This window comes from Sceloporus occidentalis, unplaced genomic scaffold, assembly GCF_023333645.1.
Source record: "Sceloporus occidentalis isolate IW3139 unplaced genomic scaffold, rSceOcc1.0.p SCAF_1, whole genome shotgun sequence".
Taxonomy (NCBI): domain Eukaryota; kingdom Metazoa; phylum Chordata; class Lepidosauria; order Squamata; family Phrynosomatidae; genus Sceloporus; species Sceloporus occidentalis.
Window position 1 is genome coordinate 245,850,804 of NW_028316981.1, and position 20,304 is coordinate 245,871,107.

The following is a 20,304-nucleotide window of genomic DNA, read 5'->3' on the forward strand; positions in this document are numbered from 1 at the left end:
ACATCCAGTGCTAACTAGCAACATGTCTGCAGTAAATAATGCAATAAAGCTTAAACCGGGAAATAATGTGATTCTGTACTAGCCAACCTACTGTAGCTGTGTGTGCCTTCCAGCCAGGAGCAAGGAAAACTGTCTGTGATTCCCACCAAAATTCCTTAATGAGCATGCCTGAACAGGAAAGGAGAGAGACACAGTCTGCCTTGCCAGCAACCACCAACATGATAAAGGATAGATTTAGAAGTTAGGCCACCAAAAAAGAAATCATAAAGAGGCTGATGCAAGGATAAAAAAAGATGCCTGGCTGCATTTTGGAAGGTTCTTTCAGGTAATCTTCTGAAGGTACCAAATGTTTTTATTTATTTGTGGAAGAATAATCTGATCTGGTAGTTTTATTTCACATGTGTGCATTGTTAGTTTTGAACAAAAAGTTGGTTGAAACATATTGAACTGCTATTCTCTTTTGTGGTATCCCTATTCTTTCCATGCCCTTTCTGCCTCTGATACCAAATTTTATTTTAAAGTAATGCCCAGGACCACATATACTTTGTTAATTGAGCTATACCTGTATTTCTCAGCAATACTCAGGCGAGGACTCAGGCAAGAGTAGGGATTTGAACCTTGGTCCCTAGGAGTCCCAGTTCAACACTGAAACCAGTACATCATGTTGGCTCTTACTAAAATTTAGCACTAAATATGTATATGCAAAATTTGAGCTTTCCAAATTGTGCTGTGCAAAAGTGTCCCAAGCTTGTACCAACAGAAGGTATACACTACAATAGAGATACCCTCCTTACTTGAGCAGGGAACCACCTACATTTGAAAGTTTTCCACATATAGACTGAAATACCAGTCTATAAGAACCAGATCAGGGTGCATGAATTCTGTAACACTGCCTTTTAAGCATTTTTTAAAAACTGGAAATAAAGAAAACCATGAATTAACTTAAAATTACATTTTTAAAAGGTCCAATGTCAAACCTCAGATACCAAAAAACCCTACTTACCTAAGAAGGAATGCTTGGCTAAGAGTTCACTAACATTATTTATTGTTTTGTAGCCCACCATTCCTTTATTTATTTATTTATTTATTTATTTATTTATTTTGTATACTGCCTCTCCTCCTTTGAGCATAAAGTAACAAGTCTACTTCTTCTTATTTTATCTGCATGACAACTCTGTGCGATAGATCAGTCTGAGTGAGCATAATTAATCCACATTTACTTGTGAGTTTCATGGCTCACTATACAGAAGAACCTAAATTTTCCAAGACCCAATCCAGTACTCTAACCTTTACTCCATATTGGCTGTCATGAAATTAAACTAAGGTTCCACACTCTGTTTACTGTCATTAAGCTACAAAAATCCCAGAAAGAGTACTGATAAACTATTGACTTTATATTGTATCATAGGGTCCAATTTAAATGCACACAGGTTCTTAGGGATTAAAGCAGTGGACCAAGAGAGATAATACTCAGCAATGCTATTTTACAATATCTTAGGTGCATAAAAGGCAGCTCAATTATTACAAAAGGTGACTTGGAGATAATCATAATAACCTTCTTATTTGTTACCAAATAACCTTCTTGATGTCTTACAGAAGATCTGTCAAACTGCCAGCTTAGACAGCTTTAAAAAAGCTGTCAAGATGGATCTCTTCTGGCAGGCATTTCCTGAATAAAGTGCCCAACCACAGAATGACTGCCCCCCACATCATGGATTAGCCCACCGTTCTGTCCTTGTTATATTTTTATTGTGTTTTAAATTGTGTTTTTAATAGATATTTTAATTGTACACGTCTATTCCTGTTTTAAGGCGGGGGGGGGGGAATTTGGGACATAATTTTGTAAATGTGGATTTTAATATGTTGTGAGCCACTTTGATTGTCTTGTAACAGAAAAGCGGGATATAAATAAAAGTTTTATTTATTAGTTTTATTATTATGTGTGTTCCAAGTTCTGGAAATGAAAGTATCTAAAATGGAACAATGGCAGGCTGTACGACAGATGAACTGAATAGATACACTACAATATTCAATGAATGATTATTTTTGCTGTCCAGTTCTCATCCTCCAAAGTCAGAACCAGGCTTTCAAACAGTCATCCTGGTGTCTCAGCTAGTGGATCAGGAGAAGGAACAGAACCTGGACCAAACCGTCCCGCAATCCACCAGCACACAACAACAAGAACAACAACACAAACACAATTATTATGATCAGTAGTCATTTCATAGCCTTTGAAATTGGTTAATGTTTTTTGTGATGAGCTTACACCCGAAGAGTCACGTGACGGAGTGAGCTCCCATCACTAGTCCCAGCTTCTGCCAACCTAGCAATTCGAAAGTATGTAAAAGTGCAAGTAGATAAATAGGTACCACTTTGGTGGGAAAGTAACAGCACTCCATGTGCCTCAGCATTTAATTATGCTGGCCACATGACCACAGAGTCATCTTTGACAATGCTGGCCTCCTCAGCATAGTAATGGAGATGACCAGCACCCCCTATAGTCATGCATGACTAGACAATCATGTCAAAGGGGAAACCGTTACCTTTACTTTTTTAGTGCAATCTTTTACACATCTACTAAGACTTTACTGAAGTTTACTGAATTCAAATGGAGCTATTCCCAGATAAGTTTATAGAGGACTACAACGCTGAAATTGCAAGAAATGTTTTCTACAGCCTGTATGCTGTATATGCCTGAGAATGGTCAATAAACTGAAGCTGAATCCCAGCAAGAAAGGAGCTCTATGTATTAGTAATTCCCAGTTTGGATACTAGGCAAGCACTATACTCTGGATGAGATTGGACTCTCCCTAGAGGAGTATATACATAGACTGGGAATACATCCATGCCTGTCACTGAAGGCTAAGGTGGATGGCCTGAAGCACCAGTGTCTACAGTATAGCCTTTAGAGGGGAATCTGTTGGCCACAGTAGTTAATGCACTGAGAAATGCCCAAAGAGATTACTGCAATGTGCTGTTCACAGGGCTGCTCTTGAAAACAATATGGAGGCTCATGCTAGTCACTAACTCATTATGTAGCAGTAAGACTGCTGGCAGAAACCATACAATGTCAGATTCAAAAGAGCTGCACTGGCTGAAAATATCCCTTTGGTCAGAATTCAAAGTGCTGGTGATGCCATTTAAAACTTCAAACAGCCTAGAACTGTAATGTGTGAAGGAGCACCACTCCCTAAATAGCCCTGCCTAAACATTGAAGTCTGCTGGAACAACCCTCTTTTTTGACCCAGCAGATGGAGCAATGCATAAGGGGAGATGCAGGAAAGGGGCTTGGTGGTCTTCTGTGTATGGAGTGATATCTATATAGGCATGCCACTTCTCCATCTGGTACTGAAAAACAAAGTCCAGGAATTCCATTAAATTCCATTCTCAAAACAATAAGGTACTTTCCATGAGGTCCAGAATGCCTCAGTCCTTTGTGAGGCCACAAATCCCTTTATTAGGCAATAGAGGTATCACTGTTTTGTGGATTTTGGATGTTATTGTACTTTGCTATATGGCCAGCATGAGTACTTGGATATGTTTCAACAATTTAAAGATACTGAAACTAAGTGTTGGTCTGTATTATTAAAAAAATAATAACCATGTGACATAGTTTTAAATAATCACATGGGCTCAGGCACTTCAAAATGTAGATGGTGAATTTTGTGTTTGGTCTCATGAAGGGGCCCTCCAGCTGCAGAATATGAAGACTGTACAATATATATATATTCCCGAGTATTTTAAACCAGCCTTAAGAATTCAAAATTGGCACTCTAACAGAGTATATAAACTCCCCAGTCTGGCATCCAAGATATGAAAACCTCCCAAAATTCTGTTCATTAAAGCTGGCATTGGTCACATTTACAGTCTGAACTGTGGAGGAGGAAACAGGCCAGCAACTAGTATCACTGTCATTTTTAGAATATTTGTTGTCAGGCTTTTCAAAGCTACATTCTTTGACAGTCAGAATAATAATGTAGTTATGCTTTTGTTTTAGAAAATGTCTGGATCAGTTCCTAGGATCAGTGCAAAACCTTTGGGATAAGCAGTGACTATAACCATTCCCTCTGTGCAGGGGTAACTGCAATGTCAGTACTGAATCTCCTCCGGATTTTACTCTGAACCTTATCTCCAAAGTGTACTCAGCACATTTGATAGCTCCTCTAAAATTATGGTTAGAACTTGAAGCAGATTCAGTATTTCACTGGCATTGAAGGTAGCCACAACCAATGTGACTGTTTAGTAGTTCTACCTTTTAGCAATTATAAACCCTACAGAACTTCCTGACCTTAAGTGCCATGATTTTTAATCATATGCCATATGATTAAGGTCAAAAGGATTGTGGTTCAAAACATTTGGACAGTACATGATTGGGAAACAGTCTTCATTTTGCTCTCTACAGCCTCCCTACTCTCAGAGTATGGTACATAAACCTGAGCTAGCTATTTATGTTTCCCATTAAATGAATTCCTCAACAGACAAATTTGAGGGCAATTAAATCGATTCCAGGTTTAGAAAAGCCTTGCATCCCAATAAAGATAATAACGACAATGTTAATGTGAGTATTTTTGTAGACTGGGCTCTGCTTTCAAGGACTCTACTGCAGGCAGTAAAGCAGATGGTAAGCCAGACAATGGTCATTTTACCAGTGGCACCTGGGGGGGGGGATTGTTTTGTGTGCCCTCAAGTCATTTCCAACTTAAGGAGACCCTAAGGTAGGGTTTTATTGGCAAAATTTGTTCAGAGGTTTGCTTTTGCCTTTCTCTGAGGCTGAGAGGCTCCCCAAGGTCACTCAGTGGGTTTCATGGCTGAGTGGGAATTTAGTCTCCACAGTCCCAATCCAACACCCAAACAATTACACCATGCTGACATCAATCCTGGCTTCTTTTCAGCATCAATTGAGTAATCTGTTTATGAGAACAATTGTTAATATATTGTTTACAATTGCTGCTAGATTGAATGTGTTAGTGCACATATGCACATGTGTGCATATGAGTGGCCAGATGAAAAAAGGATAGAATTCCTGCACTTTTAATAGTTTTGTAGGAAAGGATTAACAGGTGTATCTTGCCATGCCCTGTCCTCTTTTGTATTTTGCCACTCAGTAAGAAAGCCTTGATATAAGGAAGGCAAGTTTTGAGTTCTGATCAGAACTTTCTTTAGTGTGTCAGATTCCTAAATGTACTTAATTGTTCCCCCATAGCCTAATCTTCTTTTTTTTTTGGGGGGGGGGTGGGGAGACTTAAAGGCTAAACTGACAGAGTGCTATGATGGATATATAAGAACTGAGACTTTTGTAAATGACTGCACTACACTGCACATGAATCAGACTGCAACTTCAGTGTGTTTTTCTGGAAAATAATGGCTACTTTGGCTTTTGCTTAGCAGCCTCAATAGGAACCAACTACTGTAAGGTACATGCACACACATTATAATACAATCCACTCACCATATCAGCAGACTTGCCATCCGCGGATTTAAACATCTGCAGACAGCAAGCCCACAGTGAGGTGACAGCGAAAGAGGAAACATCAGAGGCAGAGGAGGATGAGAAGGAAGAGGAGGAGGAAGAGACAGGAGGAAGAGGAAAAGGAGGAAGAGGTGGCAGCAGAGGAGGTGGGAGGAGGAGCAGAAGGAAATGAGAGGAGGAGGTGGCAGTGGAGGAGGAAGAAGAAGAAGCAGGAGAAAGAGGAAGAAGAGGCAGCAGTGCAGGAGGAAGAAGCAGGAGGAGGAAGCTGTGGCAGAGGAGGTGGCTGCCCGTCCACCTGCCACCAATGAGAGCCAAGAGGGAAGGAAGGAGGGAGGGAGGACAAGTCCCATTGTCCCCAATGGTGGCACAGCTGTGTGGCTGCACCACCATTGGGGACAATGCAGACTTGAGCATCCAAGGATTTTAGTATCCATGGTGTGTGTGTGTGTGTGTGTGTCTGGAGCAGATCCCCTGTGGATACCGACAGCTGACTAGTTGATATCCAACAAGGGTGGGGTACACACATGCATATTTGTTGTTCCTGTTATGTGCCTCCAAGTCAACTTCTATTTATGGTGACCTTGTTGTAGGGCTTTCTTGGCAAGATTTATTCATAGGAAGTCTGTTATTGCTGTAAGGTTGAGGGAGTGTCACTTGCCCAAGGTTATCCCATGGGTTTCTGTGACCGTGTGGGGATTCAAATCCTGGTCTCCCACAGTCGTGCTCCAACACCAAAGCCACTACATCACACTGCAACCACTACAACACTATCAAATGAAAGAGAAGTATTGCTGGGACATCAAATACAACCTGCTTTAACATGAAAAAACCAGTCTGAAAATCACACCAGGCACATCAAAAGGAGGCCCATTTCAAGGCACTAGCAGACTTTAGGAATAAAAGGCATAGTATGCAAAAGACAGCGGTCTGATGGCTTCAGCAACTCAGTCAGTAGACAATTTGGTAATTTTAAATACTGCCGTAAAGAAGCAGAGAAGTGAAGGGTGCTAAGTGTAACAAACGTCACTAAACTATAAGTGTAAAATAAAATCCATACTTACAGGCTGAGGCTGTTCTGCAATACAGCAGTTGAAACACAACCAGAACTCACTCATTTTGTTAACAGTTCAAAGTGCAAATCCCAAAGTTAGGAGCAAGACACAAAGCTCCAAATTTGTAAGAGAGTATCTCCGCAGTCAGTGTTTCAGTGTTCACCCAGTCAGTGTTCACGAGCAGCCACAGCTAATAAATAAAATGTTGCCTTTACAGCTTCAGTCCCTACAATATAATTCAAGCTTGCATCTAGTAGTGGTCTTCTCTCTCTCTTTACTCTCAAGATATTGCTTCTGGCATCACCAAAATGGGTTTTTCTTCAGTTATTAGTAGTAACCTGGAAAAAGAAAAGGGACAACATATATGTTACAACTCCTGAATTAGCTGGTTAAAATCCCAATATTTACTCAACAGACTCTATTTACAGAATAGTATAGGTTTGACATTACATATCAGAGCATACAAGGCTCATGTTTTTGCTACAATGCAATCTGTAGGGGAAAAATCTCAAAATGCAGAGAATCAAAGTACACATTTCACTGTACTTTCATTTGTGTATTTTTTTTACATAATATCACAATATCACAAGACAATGAAGTCCCCCCAGCTCTTGAGAAGTAATATTCATTTCTTAATCCAGTTAAGTCTCTGAAAGGGCACAGTTCTCCACTCCCCTGTAACACTTATTCATGTTCATTTGTTCATGTTGCCAGCCTGTTAAATAACCCAGTCTTCTTTAAGTGTGCGGGTGGTATTTGAGCTCACATGCTGCCAGACTAACATAATTTAACTACTGTTACACTGCTGCTCTAAATAGTAGTGTTTTCAAAATGGAAAAATAATATTTGAAGTATGAACTGTTACCTTAAAAGGTTTTAAGCTCCTGGAATGGAAAAACTGACACACACTAGACTCCGTCCATTCTTTCGTGAGACTGAAGGGCTAGTTAATCCCTAACCTGAAACTATGTAACTCTGAAAGGGTAATAAGTATTATCCTCCCAGTGATTTTACTTTGTAGCATACAGTATTACCTATTCTCCCAATATTATCCTTGTAAATCAAGGTCAAGATACATTACATCAAAAGATATGGAACTCTAACATGCACAATTAGAAGCCTTCGTGAATTTATGTGCTCCCATCATTCCTTTCAGTACTGCATGTGGGTGGTCCTTTACCAACTGCATGGGAAGTAGATCGAGGGGCATTAAAACAATAAAGTACTAGCACCTGCATACTTGGTAAACTCCTTGGTATGCAGAAGTGCATTTGTTCATAAATTAAACATTAACCACCACCACCCTGACCAAGAACTATGTTCAGTTACTACAGCATGCTAATGACAGCTAAACATAAAATGTTGAGCATGTCACATGGGGGAAGAAAGAACCTTGAGTTCATCAGACGTATCCAGGATGGGGCTATGGGAACAGGCTGAAATGTGCCATGATATTTTGAGTCACAGAGTTAAATTACATGGAGAAACTTCCCCTAATTTCTCTTCTTATACAGATACACATAATTTTGGAATGTCAGCTAGCCCTAAACATGCACTCTTTAGCATTATACATCACAGTTGGAGGAAGTTTCATGAGGGTGGGAAACAAAAGTTGTTCACCTTTTTCACCTTTCAGAAATAATCTCCCATCTCAGCAAGGTCCAAAGTGCCACAGTATTTTCATTCTGCTTGGCACTTGAACCAAACTTCTAATCCTAAGGCTGGACACAATATTTTGTACTAGAACCACTTTTGTAATTTCTCTAATTCCAGTATTCTCAAGTGGCAAGGAGATTGGACTGAAGTTCCTTCTATCTCTAAGATTCTATGATTCCAGTTATAAAGTACTTCCTTGAAGTTTCTTTCCTTCTTTTCCCTTTCACCCCAGGCATGATCTATGCCAACAACAGAATACTGTTTACCAAGATGCACTGTTCTGTAGTGGTCATACAGTCACATGAGGTGCTCCTGGCCTATAGCTCTGACTAAAATGGGGGGAAATGCTCCACATTGTATATATATATATATATATATATATATATAAAAGAGGAAATGTATCACTTCCTAAAATTAGAAAACCTAAAGATGGTAGTACATGCCCTGGTAACTTCAGAACTGGACTTTGGAATGTGCTACCTTTGTACCAAGTTTGGAAACTTCAAATAGTTAAAAATATGGCAGTTAGATTGATCATTGGTACCTGTAGGGTAACCATATCACATCAATATTAAAATCACTCCACTGGCTGGCAGTTAGTTTCCAGGCAAAGTACAAAGTGTTGGTTATTATCTTTAAAGTCTTACATGGTTTAGATCCTGGTTACCTACAGAATTGCCTCCTTCCAAATAATCCATGTTGGACACTCAGGTCATCTGGGTGACATTTACTTCAACCAGCCAGGACTAGATGGGCAAATGTCACAAGAGGATATTTTCATTGGTCAGCCTGAGACTCTGGAAAGATCTGCTGGAGAGATTTGACAGCTAAACATGTGTCACTGTGTTTGAAGAAGACTATTTCTTTCCTTTTCTTGTGAGAATACGGTTCATTCTGTTGACACTGGATAGCAAAGAAAGTATGCCTCTGTCTATCCTTTGACTGAGCACTGAGTACATTTCAAAAGGCAGAGGGCCAAAGAACACAACTTCAGTGTGGTCAGCCACTTTTCCTTCTTGGACCAGATCACTGTTTGCTTCTGGTGAATGGATCAAAAATGCTGGTCACCAGCAAGAGCCAAAAACCCTGCCTAGCTTTGTGGGTATTTCCATCTGCAGATCCCAACACCTGTAGACTGGGAACTCCAATCTGCTTTTATTTTATACTATTTACTGAACTTAGAAAGCATTACAAAAACATAGGCTTATATATGGAGTATAATTAAACTAGATCATAAATATAACTATTATCAGATCCCAGACAAAGTAATGTGTGATAGAATAGCAATTCCTCTACGGGCTGAGTCTCCCTTATCTGAAATCCTTGGGACCAGAGGCATTTTGGGATTTTTTATTTTATTTTGAAATACCTATATTTGCATATATGTTCATAATGAGGAATCTTGGAGATGCAACCCAACTCTAAACGTAAAATGCATTTAAGTTTCATATACATTACACACATAGCCTAAACGTAATCTTATACAATATTTTAATACTTTTGTATTAAATGTATTTGTATACATTGAACCATCAGAAAGCAAAAGTGTCACTATCTCAACCACTGATGAAAAAAGGTTTGGGTTATGGAATATTTTGGATTTCAGAATTCCAGATAAGGGAGACTCAACCTGTATTATTTTATTTATTCACTCATTCAATTTATATCCCAGCTTTCTCCCAACAAATAACACTAAAACTAGCAACAATGATAAAATTAAATTAAAACAAATGCAACTTGAAAAATAGATTCAACATGCAATTAAAATGCATAAATTAAAAAATAAAGCATTGCTACCCTATCAAACAACATCTCAGCAACAATCCAGCTTCGATATCAAACACCTGCCTGAATAAAAAAGCTGAGAGGAAAACAATCAGGGGACAATGATATCCTCCCATTTAAGACCCAAAAAGGCTTGTAAAGAAGAATGCAGTCTTTCAAACAATCTGACCCTGATCAGCAAGAGAAAACAGTCAGGAGCTATTGAGGAAAATACCATGGCTATTTCCCTATTCCTGACATCAACAGAATTGTTTACTGAAATGACAGAGAAATACAGAAGAGCCATCAGAAAATCACACTGATTAATCAGTCTCCTGGAGCAGGCCATTTTAATTAGTCCCCTACTCATGTTTCTGAATTCCATTAAGCATAAACATCCATGTATGTATAAGTAGAAAAGGAATTAAAAATAAAATGGCCAGTATCGTACTGCCCTTATACCAATCTGTGGGGTGAACACATATGGAATACTGTGTATAGTTCTGGTCACTCTAGAAAAAGCACAGGAAAGGGCAATCAGAAAGCTCAAGGGTCTGGAGCAATTGCCCTATGAAGAAAGGTTACAACACACAGAGCTCTTTAAATCAGGGGAGAAAAGGCAAGTAAGAGAAGAGAAAATATTGGTGCACAAAATTATGCAAGATGTGGAGAAGGTATATAAGATGAACTATGACCCAGGGTCATCCACTGAGACTAGGTGATGGGAGAGTCAAGACAGAAAAGAGAAAGCAATTCTTTACCAAGACCATAGTTACACAGTCCATAAGTGCTCCCTCTATCCCAACCGCCACTGTGGCTACTAGTCAGAATGGCTGTTTCACCTCCAGTATCAGTACATTTCTGTATATCAGTTGTTGTGGGACATGAGTGGGAGTGCATCAAGTCTAATAATGAACTTTCTACCAGCACCAGATAGGCCACTGTACTGAACAAAATGTTGGAGTAGACAGATCTTTTGCCTGATCCAACATAGCTTTTCTGATGTTCCTATATGTATCTCATCATGTAGTAACAAATGGATCTAGGTGAGAAATTTATTTATTGGTTGGATTTATATGCTGCCTTTCTCCCAAAAAGGGACCTAAGGCAGCTCACAAATAATGATGATGATGATGATGATGATGATGATTTATTTCTAGCCCGCCCAATCACGAAGAATCCGGGCGGGTTACAACAGTAAAATACATCAAATTCAAAAAGAATCAAACCCTAGACCTACCCCCCCCAATTCCCAGTATTAAAACAGAATTAAACAGTAATAGTATAAACACATTAAAAACATTAAAGACATCAAACAAAACAAAACAAAATAGGCAGAAACATAGGCAGGGAAGAATAGACAGATGAGGGGACAAATATCTCTATATCTGGATAATAAAATAAAAATTCTAACAAACATATTACAATAAACAATTCAAAACATCAGCTAAAACAATATACAATTATAAACATTAAAACCATAATAAAACCACATTACAACCACAGTACCCACCCCATATAACAAACATGCCATATAAAAGCAATCCCATGATTACACATTAAAAGCCTGCCTGAATAAAACTGTTTTTGCTTGCCGACGAAAGGCAAGCAGGGAGGGGGCCAACCTTTCTTCTCACAGAAGGGCATTCCAAATGATCGGGATACACACACATTCAGTACCATCCAATCTGGGATATAAAAAACAGGTAGGTTTGTTTGTTTGTTTAGTTAAATAATTAATACCCCACCTTTCCCCCAGTATGGGACCCAATGTGGGACCCAGATTGGCATGTATATTCAGGGTCAAGTCTTGAATGATGGTATTTTTATTCACTGACCTGGCATTCAGCAGCAGCATTCTAGTTAAAAATTAATTTTTATTGTTCTTGGAAAGGAGATTTAAGCATATAACTTTCTCATTCTGAGACCATGAAAGCATTATGGCTGTTCTTTTGGGGAGAGAAGAGAAAATGAAAGCATTTGGGCACACATTTTGCAAAATGCACATGAAGATCCAAATAGGTAGACAATTATGCTACTCCATGGGATGTTTGAATCCCTCTCAAAAACATGGTATCAAGCCAGTATACTGGAAAAGGATTTACTGAGTTGCAACTTGCTAATTTGTTTTTTCTTTTTCCAAAATAATTTAAGGCATTGTGGTCTAAATCCATCTGCTTGTCTTATAGAGAGTAGATCAAACGACTCAGTGGAATTACATAACTGTTCAGTTAATTATACTGATTTAATTGGTCCACTCTGTATGGGACTAGCAACTGGATTTAGAACTAAAGTTTCAGGAACACAGAAAGGAGAAAGTATACCAGGATCTGCTATCGACTGATTACTAGATGAAAAGCTACTTCCTAATGCTGAGAAGTGTAGTCTTGCCTTCGTCCTGCAGGAGTGTAAAGACGTTTTTTTAAAGGAGCAGGTAAAATACTTATAATTAGAGACTCATGAGCTCAGAATTTGCTTTGAGTACTTGAATTGACAAGAACTCAGTCCTTCCACACAAAAATCTACCCCAGCTTTCTTAATTTCAGGACTAAAACTTTCAGGGTAGTAGAAGGGTAATTTTGTGGCTATCATTTTAAGCTGCTGCCACTTTTTGCTGATAAGGAGTCCTGGTGGTGCAGTGATTAAATGCTGTACTGAAGCCACTTACTCACAAACCACAAGGTTTTGAGTTCAATATCAGCCAGGAGATCAGGGTTGACTCACCCTGGCATCCTTCTGAGGTTGCTAAAATGAGTACCCAGCTTGTTAGGGGAAATTAGCTTAGGTATTGTAAACCACTTAGGGAGTGCTGAAGTGCACTAATAAGTGGTATAGAATTATTATTATTATTATTATTATTATTATTATTATTATTATTTATGTGCCACCTCTTAGATAAGATTGAGGCAGCTTACATCAATAACAATCATATAATACAATAAAATAAACCCCACTATCCCCTCTCTCCTTAAACCAAATCAACATAATAATTACAACACAACAATGACTATAATAAAATACAGTTAAAATAATTTAAAATCACAAGAACAGGACATCATGGGGTAGTCATTAGGATAGTCCCCATCAGTGGGGGCAAGTGAGACAGTCATTCAGGGAAGGTCTGTTGGAAGAGATCCATCTTGACAGCCTTTTTAAAGCTGTCAAGGTTGGTAATATGTTGGATCTCCTCCAGGAGGCCATTCCATAATTTGGGAGCAGCAGATGAAATGGCCCTCTGGGTAATTGCAGCCAGCCTGGTCTTTGTTGGCTGTAGTAAAATTTTCCCAGATGACCTAAGTGTGTGGGGCAGATTATATGGACGAAGGAGATCCTGCAAGTAGGCTGGACCCAAGCCATGAAGGGCTTTAAGGGTCATCAATTTGTACTGTGCCTGGAAACTAATAGGCAGCCAGTGAAGAGATTTTAAAATCGGTGTTATATGGTCACCTCTAGATCTCTCAGTGACTAATCTGGATGCCATATTTTGGACTAATTTAAATTTCTGAACTAAGCATAAGGGTAGCCCTATGTAGAGCGCATTACAGAAGTCAAGTTGTGAGGTTACCAGCACATGTACCACAGTTTTCAGGTTCCAGGAAGGGTTGCAGCTGATGTATCATCTGAAGCTGATAATTACTGATATTGCTATAACATACCTTCTCTGCCCCTATACTTTTTCTTGATGTTTCAGACCAAAATCACAGGAGGCAGATGTGCCTTGAAATTGCTTGTGGTTTGGTTTGAATTGAAGCTGTAAGCTGATGTACTACAGACGGAGAAGTTGATAGGAGTCAGAGAGGAGTTTGTAAATATTCGTATATTGCAATTCAAGATAAAGAATCTCCAAGGACTTGGATGAGTTTTTTCAGTGTGGAAAGTGATCAGTTCATTGCCAATACCTGGATTCTTTTTGCTTCCATACTCTGCTATATTATTGTTGAGCTGCATCTGAGTGCATCATCCTCAGATTATGCTGAAAATTGGCTCCTGAAATGGCAGTAATTAGAGATCCAGTAAGTCACACACTTTCAGCCCTAGGGGAAGCCAAATTTTCCCAAGAAAACCCCATGATAGGGTCACCTTAGGGTTGCCATAGGTCAGAAATGACTTGAAAGCACACAACAAAGGAATTTCATAGGCATTAGAGGGTGCTGTTTGTCAACACAATGATGTCACTGATGATGTCAGAGGCATCATCCAATAGGTACCTACAAGAGTAAGCCACACAGCCAAACTCCAACTACACAGGAATTGTAGAAGTCTTGCAACTGAAGATTTAAAATATGCCATAGCCTTGCCAATAAAAGTTTTAAAAATAAATTTCAAAGCAGTTTCAGCAAGTATTTCCAAAATAGGCATTGACTGTAAGTGAATATTGTTGCTTACTATTGAGTGCAATCATATGAAAAGCTTTTCATGTGTACACCTTTACACATTATTATCAGGCTGCTCAGCACCTTGAACTAGAAGTATAATTCTTACTATTCTTTCAGAAGTACAGTAGGACGAGAGGCAGGATTAAGACGTTAATGCTACATTTGGAGAGAGAACTGTTTTACACTCAGTACAATACTTGCCTGTCTAGGCTTCACAGCTTAACTGAAGGCCCGCTAGATTATCCTCTTAAAACAAGACTGAAGCATAGGTGAAGGCAACCAATACTTTTAATTGGATGTTTTACTGTTACATAATTCAGCAATAGTATTCCAAGTAAGAGAGAGCCCTATAATGAATTTCTAATCATATTAGATCTATAACCTTATTAACTGGAGTGAAGAATGTATTAACAACATAAGAGTTATAGACAGCATTAATGCTCACAGCAGGAAATCTTTCCATATTATTTGCACCCATAACTGTATGAACTCTGATGCAGAGGACCATTATTACCTTCATATAAACTGAAGTGCATTCTAAATCCCCACTGGAACTGTACTATTTACCCACTTTAAGAGCTGGTCTTTTGTCTGGCTTTTGTAGCTTACAACTGAGAATAGACCAATTTGTGAAAAATAAAAATAAAGAAGGGGGAGAAGAAGTCTTCACAAGGGGCTTTCAAAAACATTCCCTCTAAATGGCAATAAGGATTTAGTCACTTTATTGTTACCTAAATTTAAACAGACATATGTTTGGTAGATTAAGGCCTTTGATAGCCATTATTAATAACCTCTTCTCACTAACTGTAGAATTTACTGTCATAACAGGCAGTATCTACTAAATCCATGGAGGACAAAACAATCAATGGCTTTTACTGGCCATTAGAGCTATAAAATTATATCCAGGACCTGAGAGGAAATGCCTTTCAGTACCAGGAACTGGGGCATAGGAATGGGTGGGTACAATTGCACTGATGTCCTCAACAGGTTTGCCAGGTCGGGCCCCATAATTTTAGGGTGAAACCAAAGCTTATAGCTTGTTAACATCATAGAGGGCAGGGCCTGGTGATGCCATTATGGATGAAACATTAAGCATCAACCATAGTTGCTCAAAGCATGTCTTTCAGATTTTTTTTAAGGAAAAAATTTCTTTGGTTCAAAATGTAATTTTACAAGCTCTTTTAACAACCTATTATAATCTGTAATCAAATACAGTAATGCCATGAGCTATAATGATAACAACAAAAACATTCCCATGCAGAGGTCAAAGTTTTTCAAATTCTGTTGATACCAAACTAGGAGGAGTAGCTAACACTCCAGAGGACAGGATCAAAATTCCAAATGACCTGAATAGACTAGAAAGCTGGGCCACAGCTAACAAATTGAACTACTATTATTATTATTATTATTATTATTAACCTTTATTTATAAAGCGCTGTAAATTTACACAGTGCTGTACATACAATCTTTTTAATTGGACAGTTCCCTGCCCTCAGGCTTACAATCTAACAATTTAACATGGAGAAATGTAAGGTACTGCACTTACGGCGGAAAAATAAAATGCATAGATATAGGACCTGAATGAGACTACATGTGAAAGGGATCTAGGAGTTGAACATGAGTCGACAGTGCCATGTGGTAGCTAAAAGAGCCAATGCAATTTTAGGCTGCATCAATAAAAGTATAGTGTCTAGATCAAGGGAAGTAATAGTGCCACTCTATTCTGCTTTGGTCAGACCTCACCTGGAATATTGTGTCCAGTTCTGGGCACCACAATAGTAGTACTGTAGTGTGTCCAAAGGAGGGCAACTAAAATAGTGAAGGGTGTGGAAACCATGCCCTATGAGGAAAGACTCAGGGACCTGGGGGTGTTTAGCTTGGGGAAGAGAAGGTTAAGAGGTGATATGATAGAGGCGATATGATAGTCCTGTTTAAATACTTGAAGGGATGTCATATTGAGGAGGGAGCCACCTTGTTTTCTGCTGCTCCAGAGACTAGGACCCGGAGCAAGCTACAGGAAAAGAGATTCCACCTCAACATTAGGAGGAACTTCCTGACAGTAAGGGCTGTTCGACAGTGGAATGCACTTCCTCGGAAGGTGATAGAGTCTCCTTCCTTGGAGGTCTTTAAGCAGAGGCTGGATGGCCATCTGTCGTGGATGCTTTCATTGTGATTTCCTGCATGGCAGGGGGTTGGATGGGATGGCCCTTGCGGTCTCTTCCAACTCTATGATTCTATGTTTTTAATAGGTTGCTCTCACCAACCAGTGCCCCACATTGGCTGGCTGGCTAGGTGGCTTGCTTTCACATTCAGTTTGTGGTATCTCCCCTCTCTTCCAAAATAATTATAATTACAGTAATGCACTAGGAATAACCAAATATTTGGAGAACAGGGTGATAAATGATTGGAATCACAATGTAGGGAAAGAGAGGTCATAAGGGACATCCTATCTGCATATGTCTCTTCAGATGCAAGGCCTATTGAGTTTCACATGACTTACAGTTTTAAAATACTCAGAAATGAATATATTCCAGTCATGGCTTCAAGGATTTGGGGATGTGGTAGTGAAGAGTAAAGGAATATCAGTGTAGTTGGGAGATGCAAAGTAGAAGAAGAAATAAGGAAAGAGAAAAATGGATGAGGAAGTAGAGAAGAGACAAATTTAGAAATGAGAATTAGGTAGGCTCACTATATGTACTGTTTTAAATGGGACAGTGCCATTTTTTCCATATTTCCAGATCATCCCATCTTTTTAATATAAATGTCAATTTTGTCCCATTTTCAGTAAAATTGCCCTATTTCAAAGTGAAAATGCTTTGAAGATCCCTGTTTGAAATTGTGGTTATCAAAAAACAAAACAAAAAAACCCACAAAATTGTGCCATGGAGTGTGAGTTTTATGTTATGGTGCTGAAAGACCAAAATTTGCTGCATAAGATTACTGCATCAGAGAAGTATTCATCATACCATTATGGTGAAATACAGTTTGAGACTGAGTAGGGTCTGCCATGTCCAGAGAGGGGCAGTTAGAGTCCAGAAGGGAGGGACTCAGGACACTTACAGAACTCTGGGAAAGGGAGTTGCTGTAGTGTAATATCATGTGGGATATTGTTAGCCTTGGTGGCTGGTGTGGGTTTAGGAAAAGAACCTAAAGACAAGGACAGTGTGATGGTCTTGGATATAAGTATGTTAATTGCTGGAGGGAGTGTGGGAAAGTTAATGAAAACTGTAACTGAAGGAAACTTTAAAGTAACAAACATGTGCAGCATCTCAATAAGCAAAACATTGTTTAAACCTTCTTGCAAATAAAGTTTTATTCCTGTTTCAGATAGAGGCTGGTTTGGCACTTAAATACATATCATGCGCCTACAAATTCAAACATACTTTGGGGTTAAAAGTACAAGTGCTTGTGACATTTATATGACAGCGGTGGGATGAAAAGGTCCAGGATGCTGTCATAGAAGAAACTTAGTGGTAGAGAAATAAGTGGTCATCACAGCGTGATATAGTGGGTGGGTAGAAAGAGAGAGAGAGAGAAAGGAAGGCAACAATATTTTGCCAGTAGTTGTTAAGCAGAGAAAAGGAGAAAAGAGACAAATATGGGAGTGGGGAGACAAACAGGGAATGAGGGCAAAGATGAGTGTAGACAGGAGTGAGCAGGTGAGAAGGAGAAAGATGATGAGAGACAGACAAGGGAAGTACCACTACAAGTTGACTATGCATGGCTATTGTGATTTCTTCTGTCATGAGAGCTTGAAAAAGTTCTATATTAACACACAAATCCCACTTTCTCCATATATGGGCCTTAAAAAAATAAGAGTACTGCTACAGAAGCACTATCAAGATGTGACCTGAAGAAGGTTTTGAATTGCACACAGCCATTCATAGTGAAACTAGCAAATGTTGCATACTGCTCTAGACAAAAAGAAAAAGATGGGTAACTTGCTGAATCATGTCATAGACAACCAGTCAGCTGCATCAAACAGGCGAAGTGGTGCCCTGAGGAAAGAGAATAGTATGCCTGACCATGGATAATTAGGTAGAACATTTGTTCCTTCTCACAGCTAGAAAGGCCAACTTGACATACTTAGAACACCTCCCCCCCCCCCCCCGGGCAAAGGAATGAATCGATGGGTGGGATATTTCTGCTTAACACACATTAACTGCTAGGGGTTCCACACTACCTAACTACAACAGTTTGATCCCACTTTAAGAGTCACAGCCACATCATCTGGCAATCTGGGAAACCTGTAGTATGGTGATGTGCTTAGAATTATTTGCCAGACCTCTTAACATTGTCATTCACCAAAGTACAAATCCCATGATTCCATAAGACAGAGCTGAAGTAGTTAAGGTGGCATCAAACTACTATAACTGTAGTGTGGAAACTGTCTGTCAAATGCAGGAAACTAGCTTCTGCAACCTGGTTCTCTGTTACTACAGCATCTTACAGTTAGTGGTTCACTGGCCACTATAATTCTCCCTACCTATGAGGGGCAAACTGAGATGGACCATCTCTTTCTCCATCACTGCTACAATTCATCCCAATCTTGCCAGCTGAGCTGCCTAGGTGAAGAGCCCTTCTATTTAAACTCCTTCTGCATAGTTAATAATGAATCAAGAGAATGTTGTCTCTCAATAATTTCCCCCCTCATAAATGAAATCCCTTACTGAATTATCAAAATTCAGAAAGCACACTTGTCTAATTGGGGGGGGGGGGGGGACAACCCTGTCTAGCCATTATAAATATATGCAGGAAGAAGTGAAAGAACTGTTGGAAGGTGAATGAGTGGGAAGCAGGATAGTTTTCAAATATCATCAAAAGTTCACTTTGCATTATGCTATCAAACTGTTATTATAACCTAAAGTAAGAATGTGAGAAAAAATTTTTTTGTCCTTGGCATAAATTATTCTAATCTCACAGTTTTGAACAGAATACAAGACTAACTTGAAGTATATAAAACTGAAACTACCATCCAAAAGCAGTAATTCTCTGCTTTCAAATTTTCAACAGACTCACTTTAAGGCTCAGCCTATCTTGTCTTTTTACTGCCCCACTTCTTTGCTGCAACTTCAGACAGGAAGTGTGGTAACTGGTGCATTTCAGTGTTGAAAGGAAGAGATAACATGTACAGAAGACCAGAAGAGGAAGGAGGACTGTAGGTGCTCACAAATAGCTTGGAATTAAAGTTTCTTTCCTCCACTCAATCTGTCTATCACAGCTTGGACAGTATGCCGTTTTCAGAAAGAAAAAATGGAAAGGAGGAAAGAAGCAAGAAATCATCCTGGAACAAGGGGCAGACAATACATTTGAACCTGTCAACTATATGATTTTGATCTCAAACATCTCTAACTCACATTGTAGTGGAAATCATTTCTATAAAAGTGCATTGATTTTATGTCCAGACAAGAGAAGATGCAATCTCAGAAGGAGGAGGAGGAGGAAAGGTCTGTGCTTCTCTTCAAAAACTGTACATCAATATCTTGGGATTGATAATGAGTCTGGAAGACCAGCATGTTCCCATGATTTCCACGAAATGTCCCCTCCCTCAATTCCACTTTTGATGTCCTAGCTATAAACTTAGAGTGCTAGAGGATAGGCTTTCAAATAGCATGCACATTTTACTTATTTATAGTTTGGGGTTGGAGTGGGGACTCACAAGCATGCATCAGTGGGAGGCTCACAGTCCACTTGGCAAAGCTCATTTTCAACACCACTGCTTTTTTCATTCTTGCATTCCAAAAATCTAAGTTTTAAAAAGACTTACACACACCCATCCAATTTAAATACTACTTTTAAAATTAAAACAATCATGACAGTTAAAATACACAATATGTACTAAAACCACCACACCCAACTGCATATCACTGTAATCTGGTCAGCCAAGGCTGAAGGTCTATTTAAACAAGAAGGTCTTTCCCTGTCAGAAAAAAGACAGCAGAGAGAGGTGAGTTAACCTCCCTTAGGAGGATGTTCCAAAGCTTAG

General features: G+C 39.1%; 1 protein-coding gene across 3 annotated transcripts in view; it reads right to left on the reverse strand.

The window, feature by feature from the left end:
* LOC149323708 (CDC42 small effector protein 2) overlaps window positions 1–20,304 on the reverse strand; it is a 102,681-nt gene that overhangs the window by 32,381 nt on the left and 49,996 nt on the right. For all 3 annotated transcript variants that reach the window (XM_089491288.1, XM_089491289.1, XM_089491290.1), the window contains exon 2: window positions 6,532–6,860. In XM_089491288.1, the coding sequence (XP_089347414.1) occupies window positions 6,532–6,585 (54 nt within the window). In that variant the 5' untranslated portion in view covers window positions 6,586–6,860. The remainder of the gene's footprint in view (window positions 1–6,531; window positions 6,861–20,304) is intronic.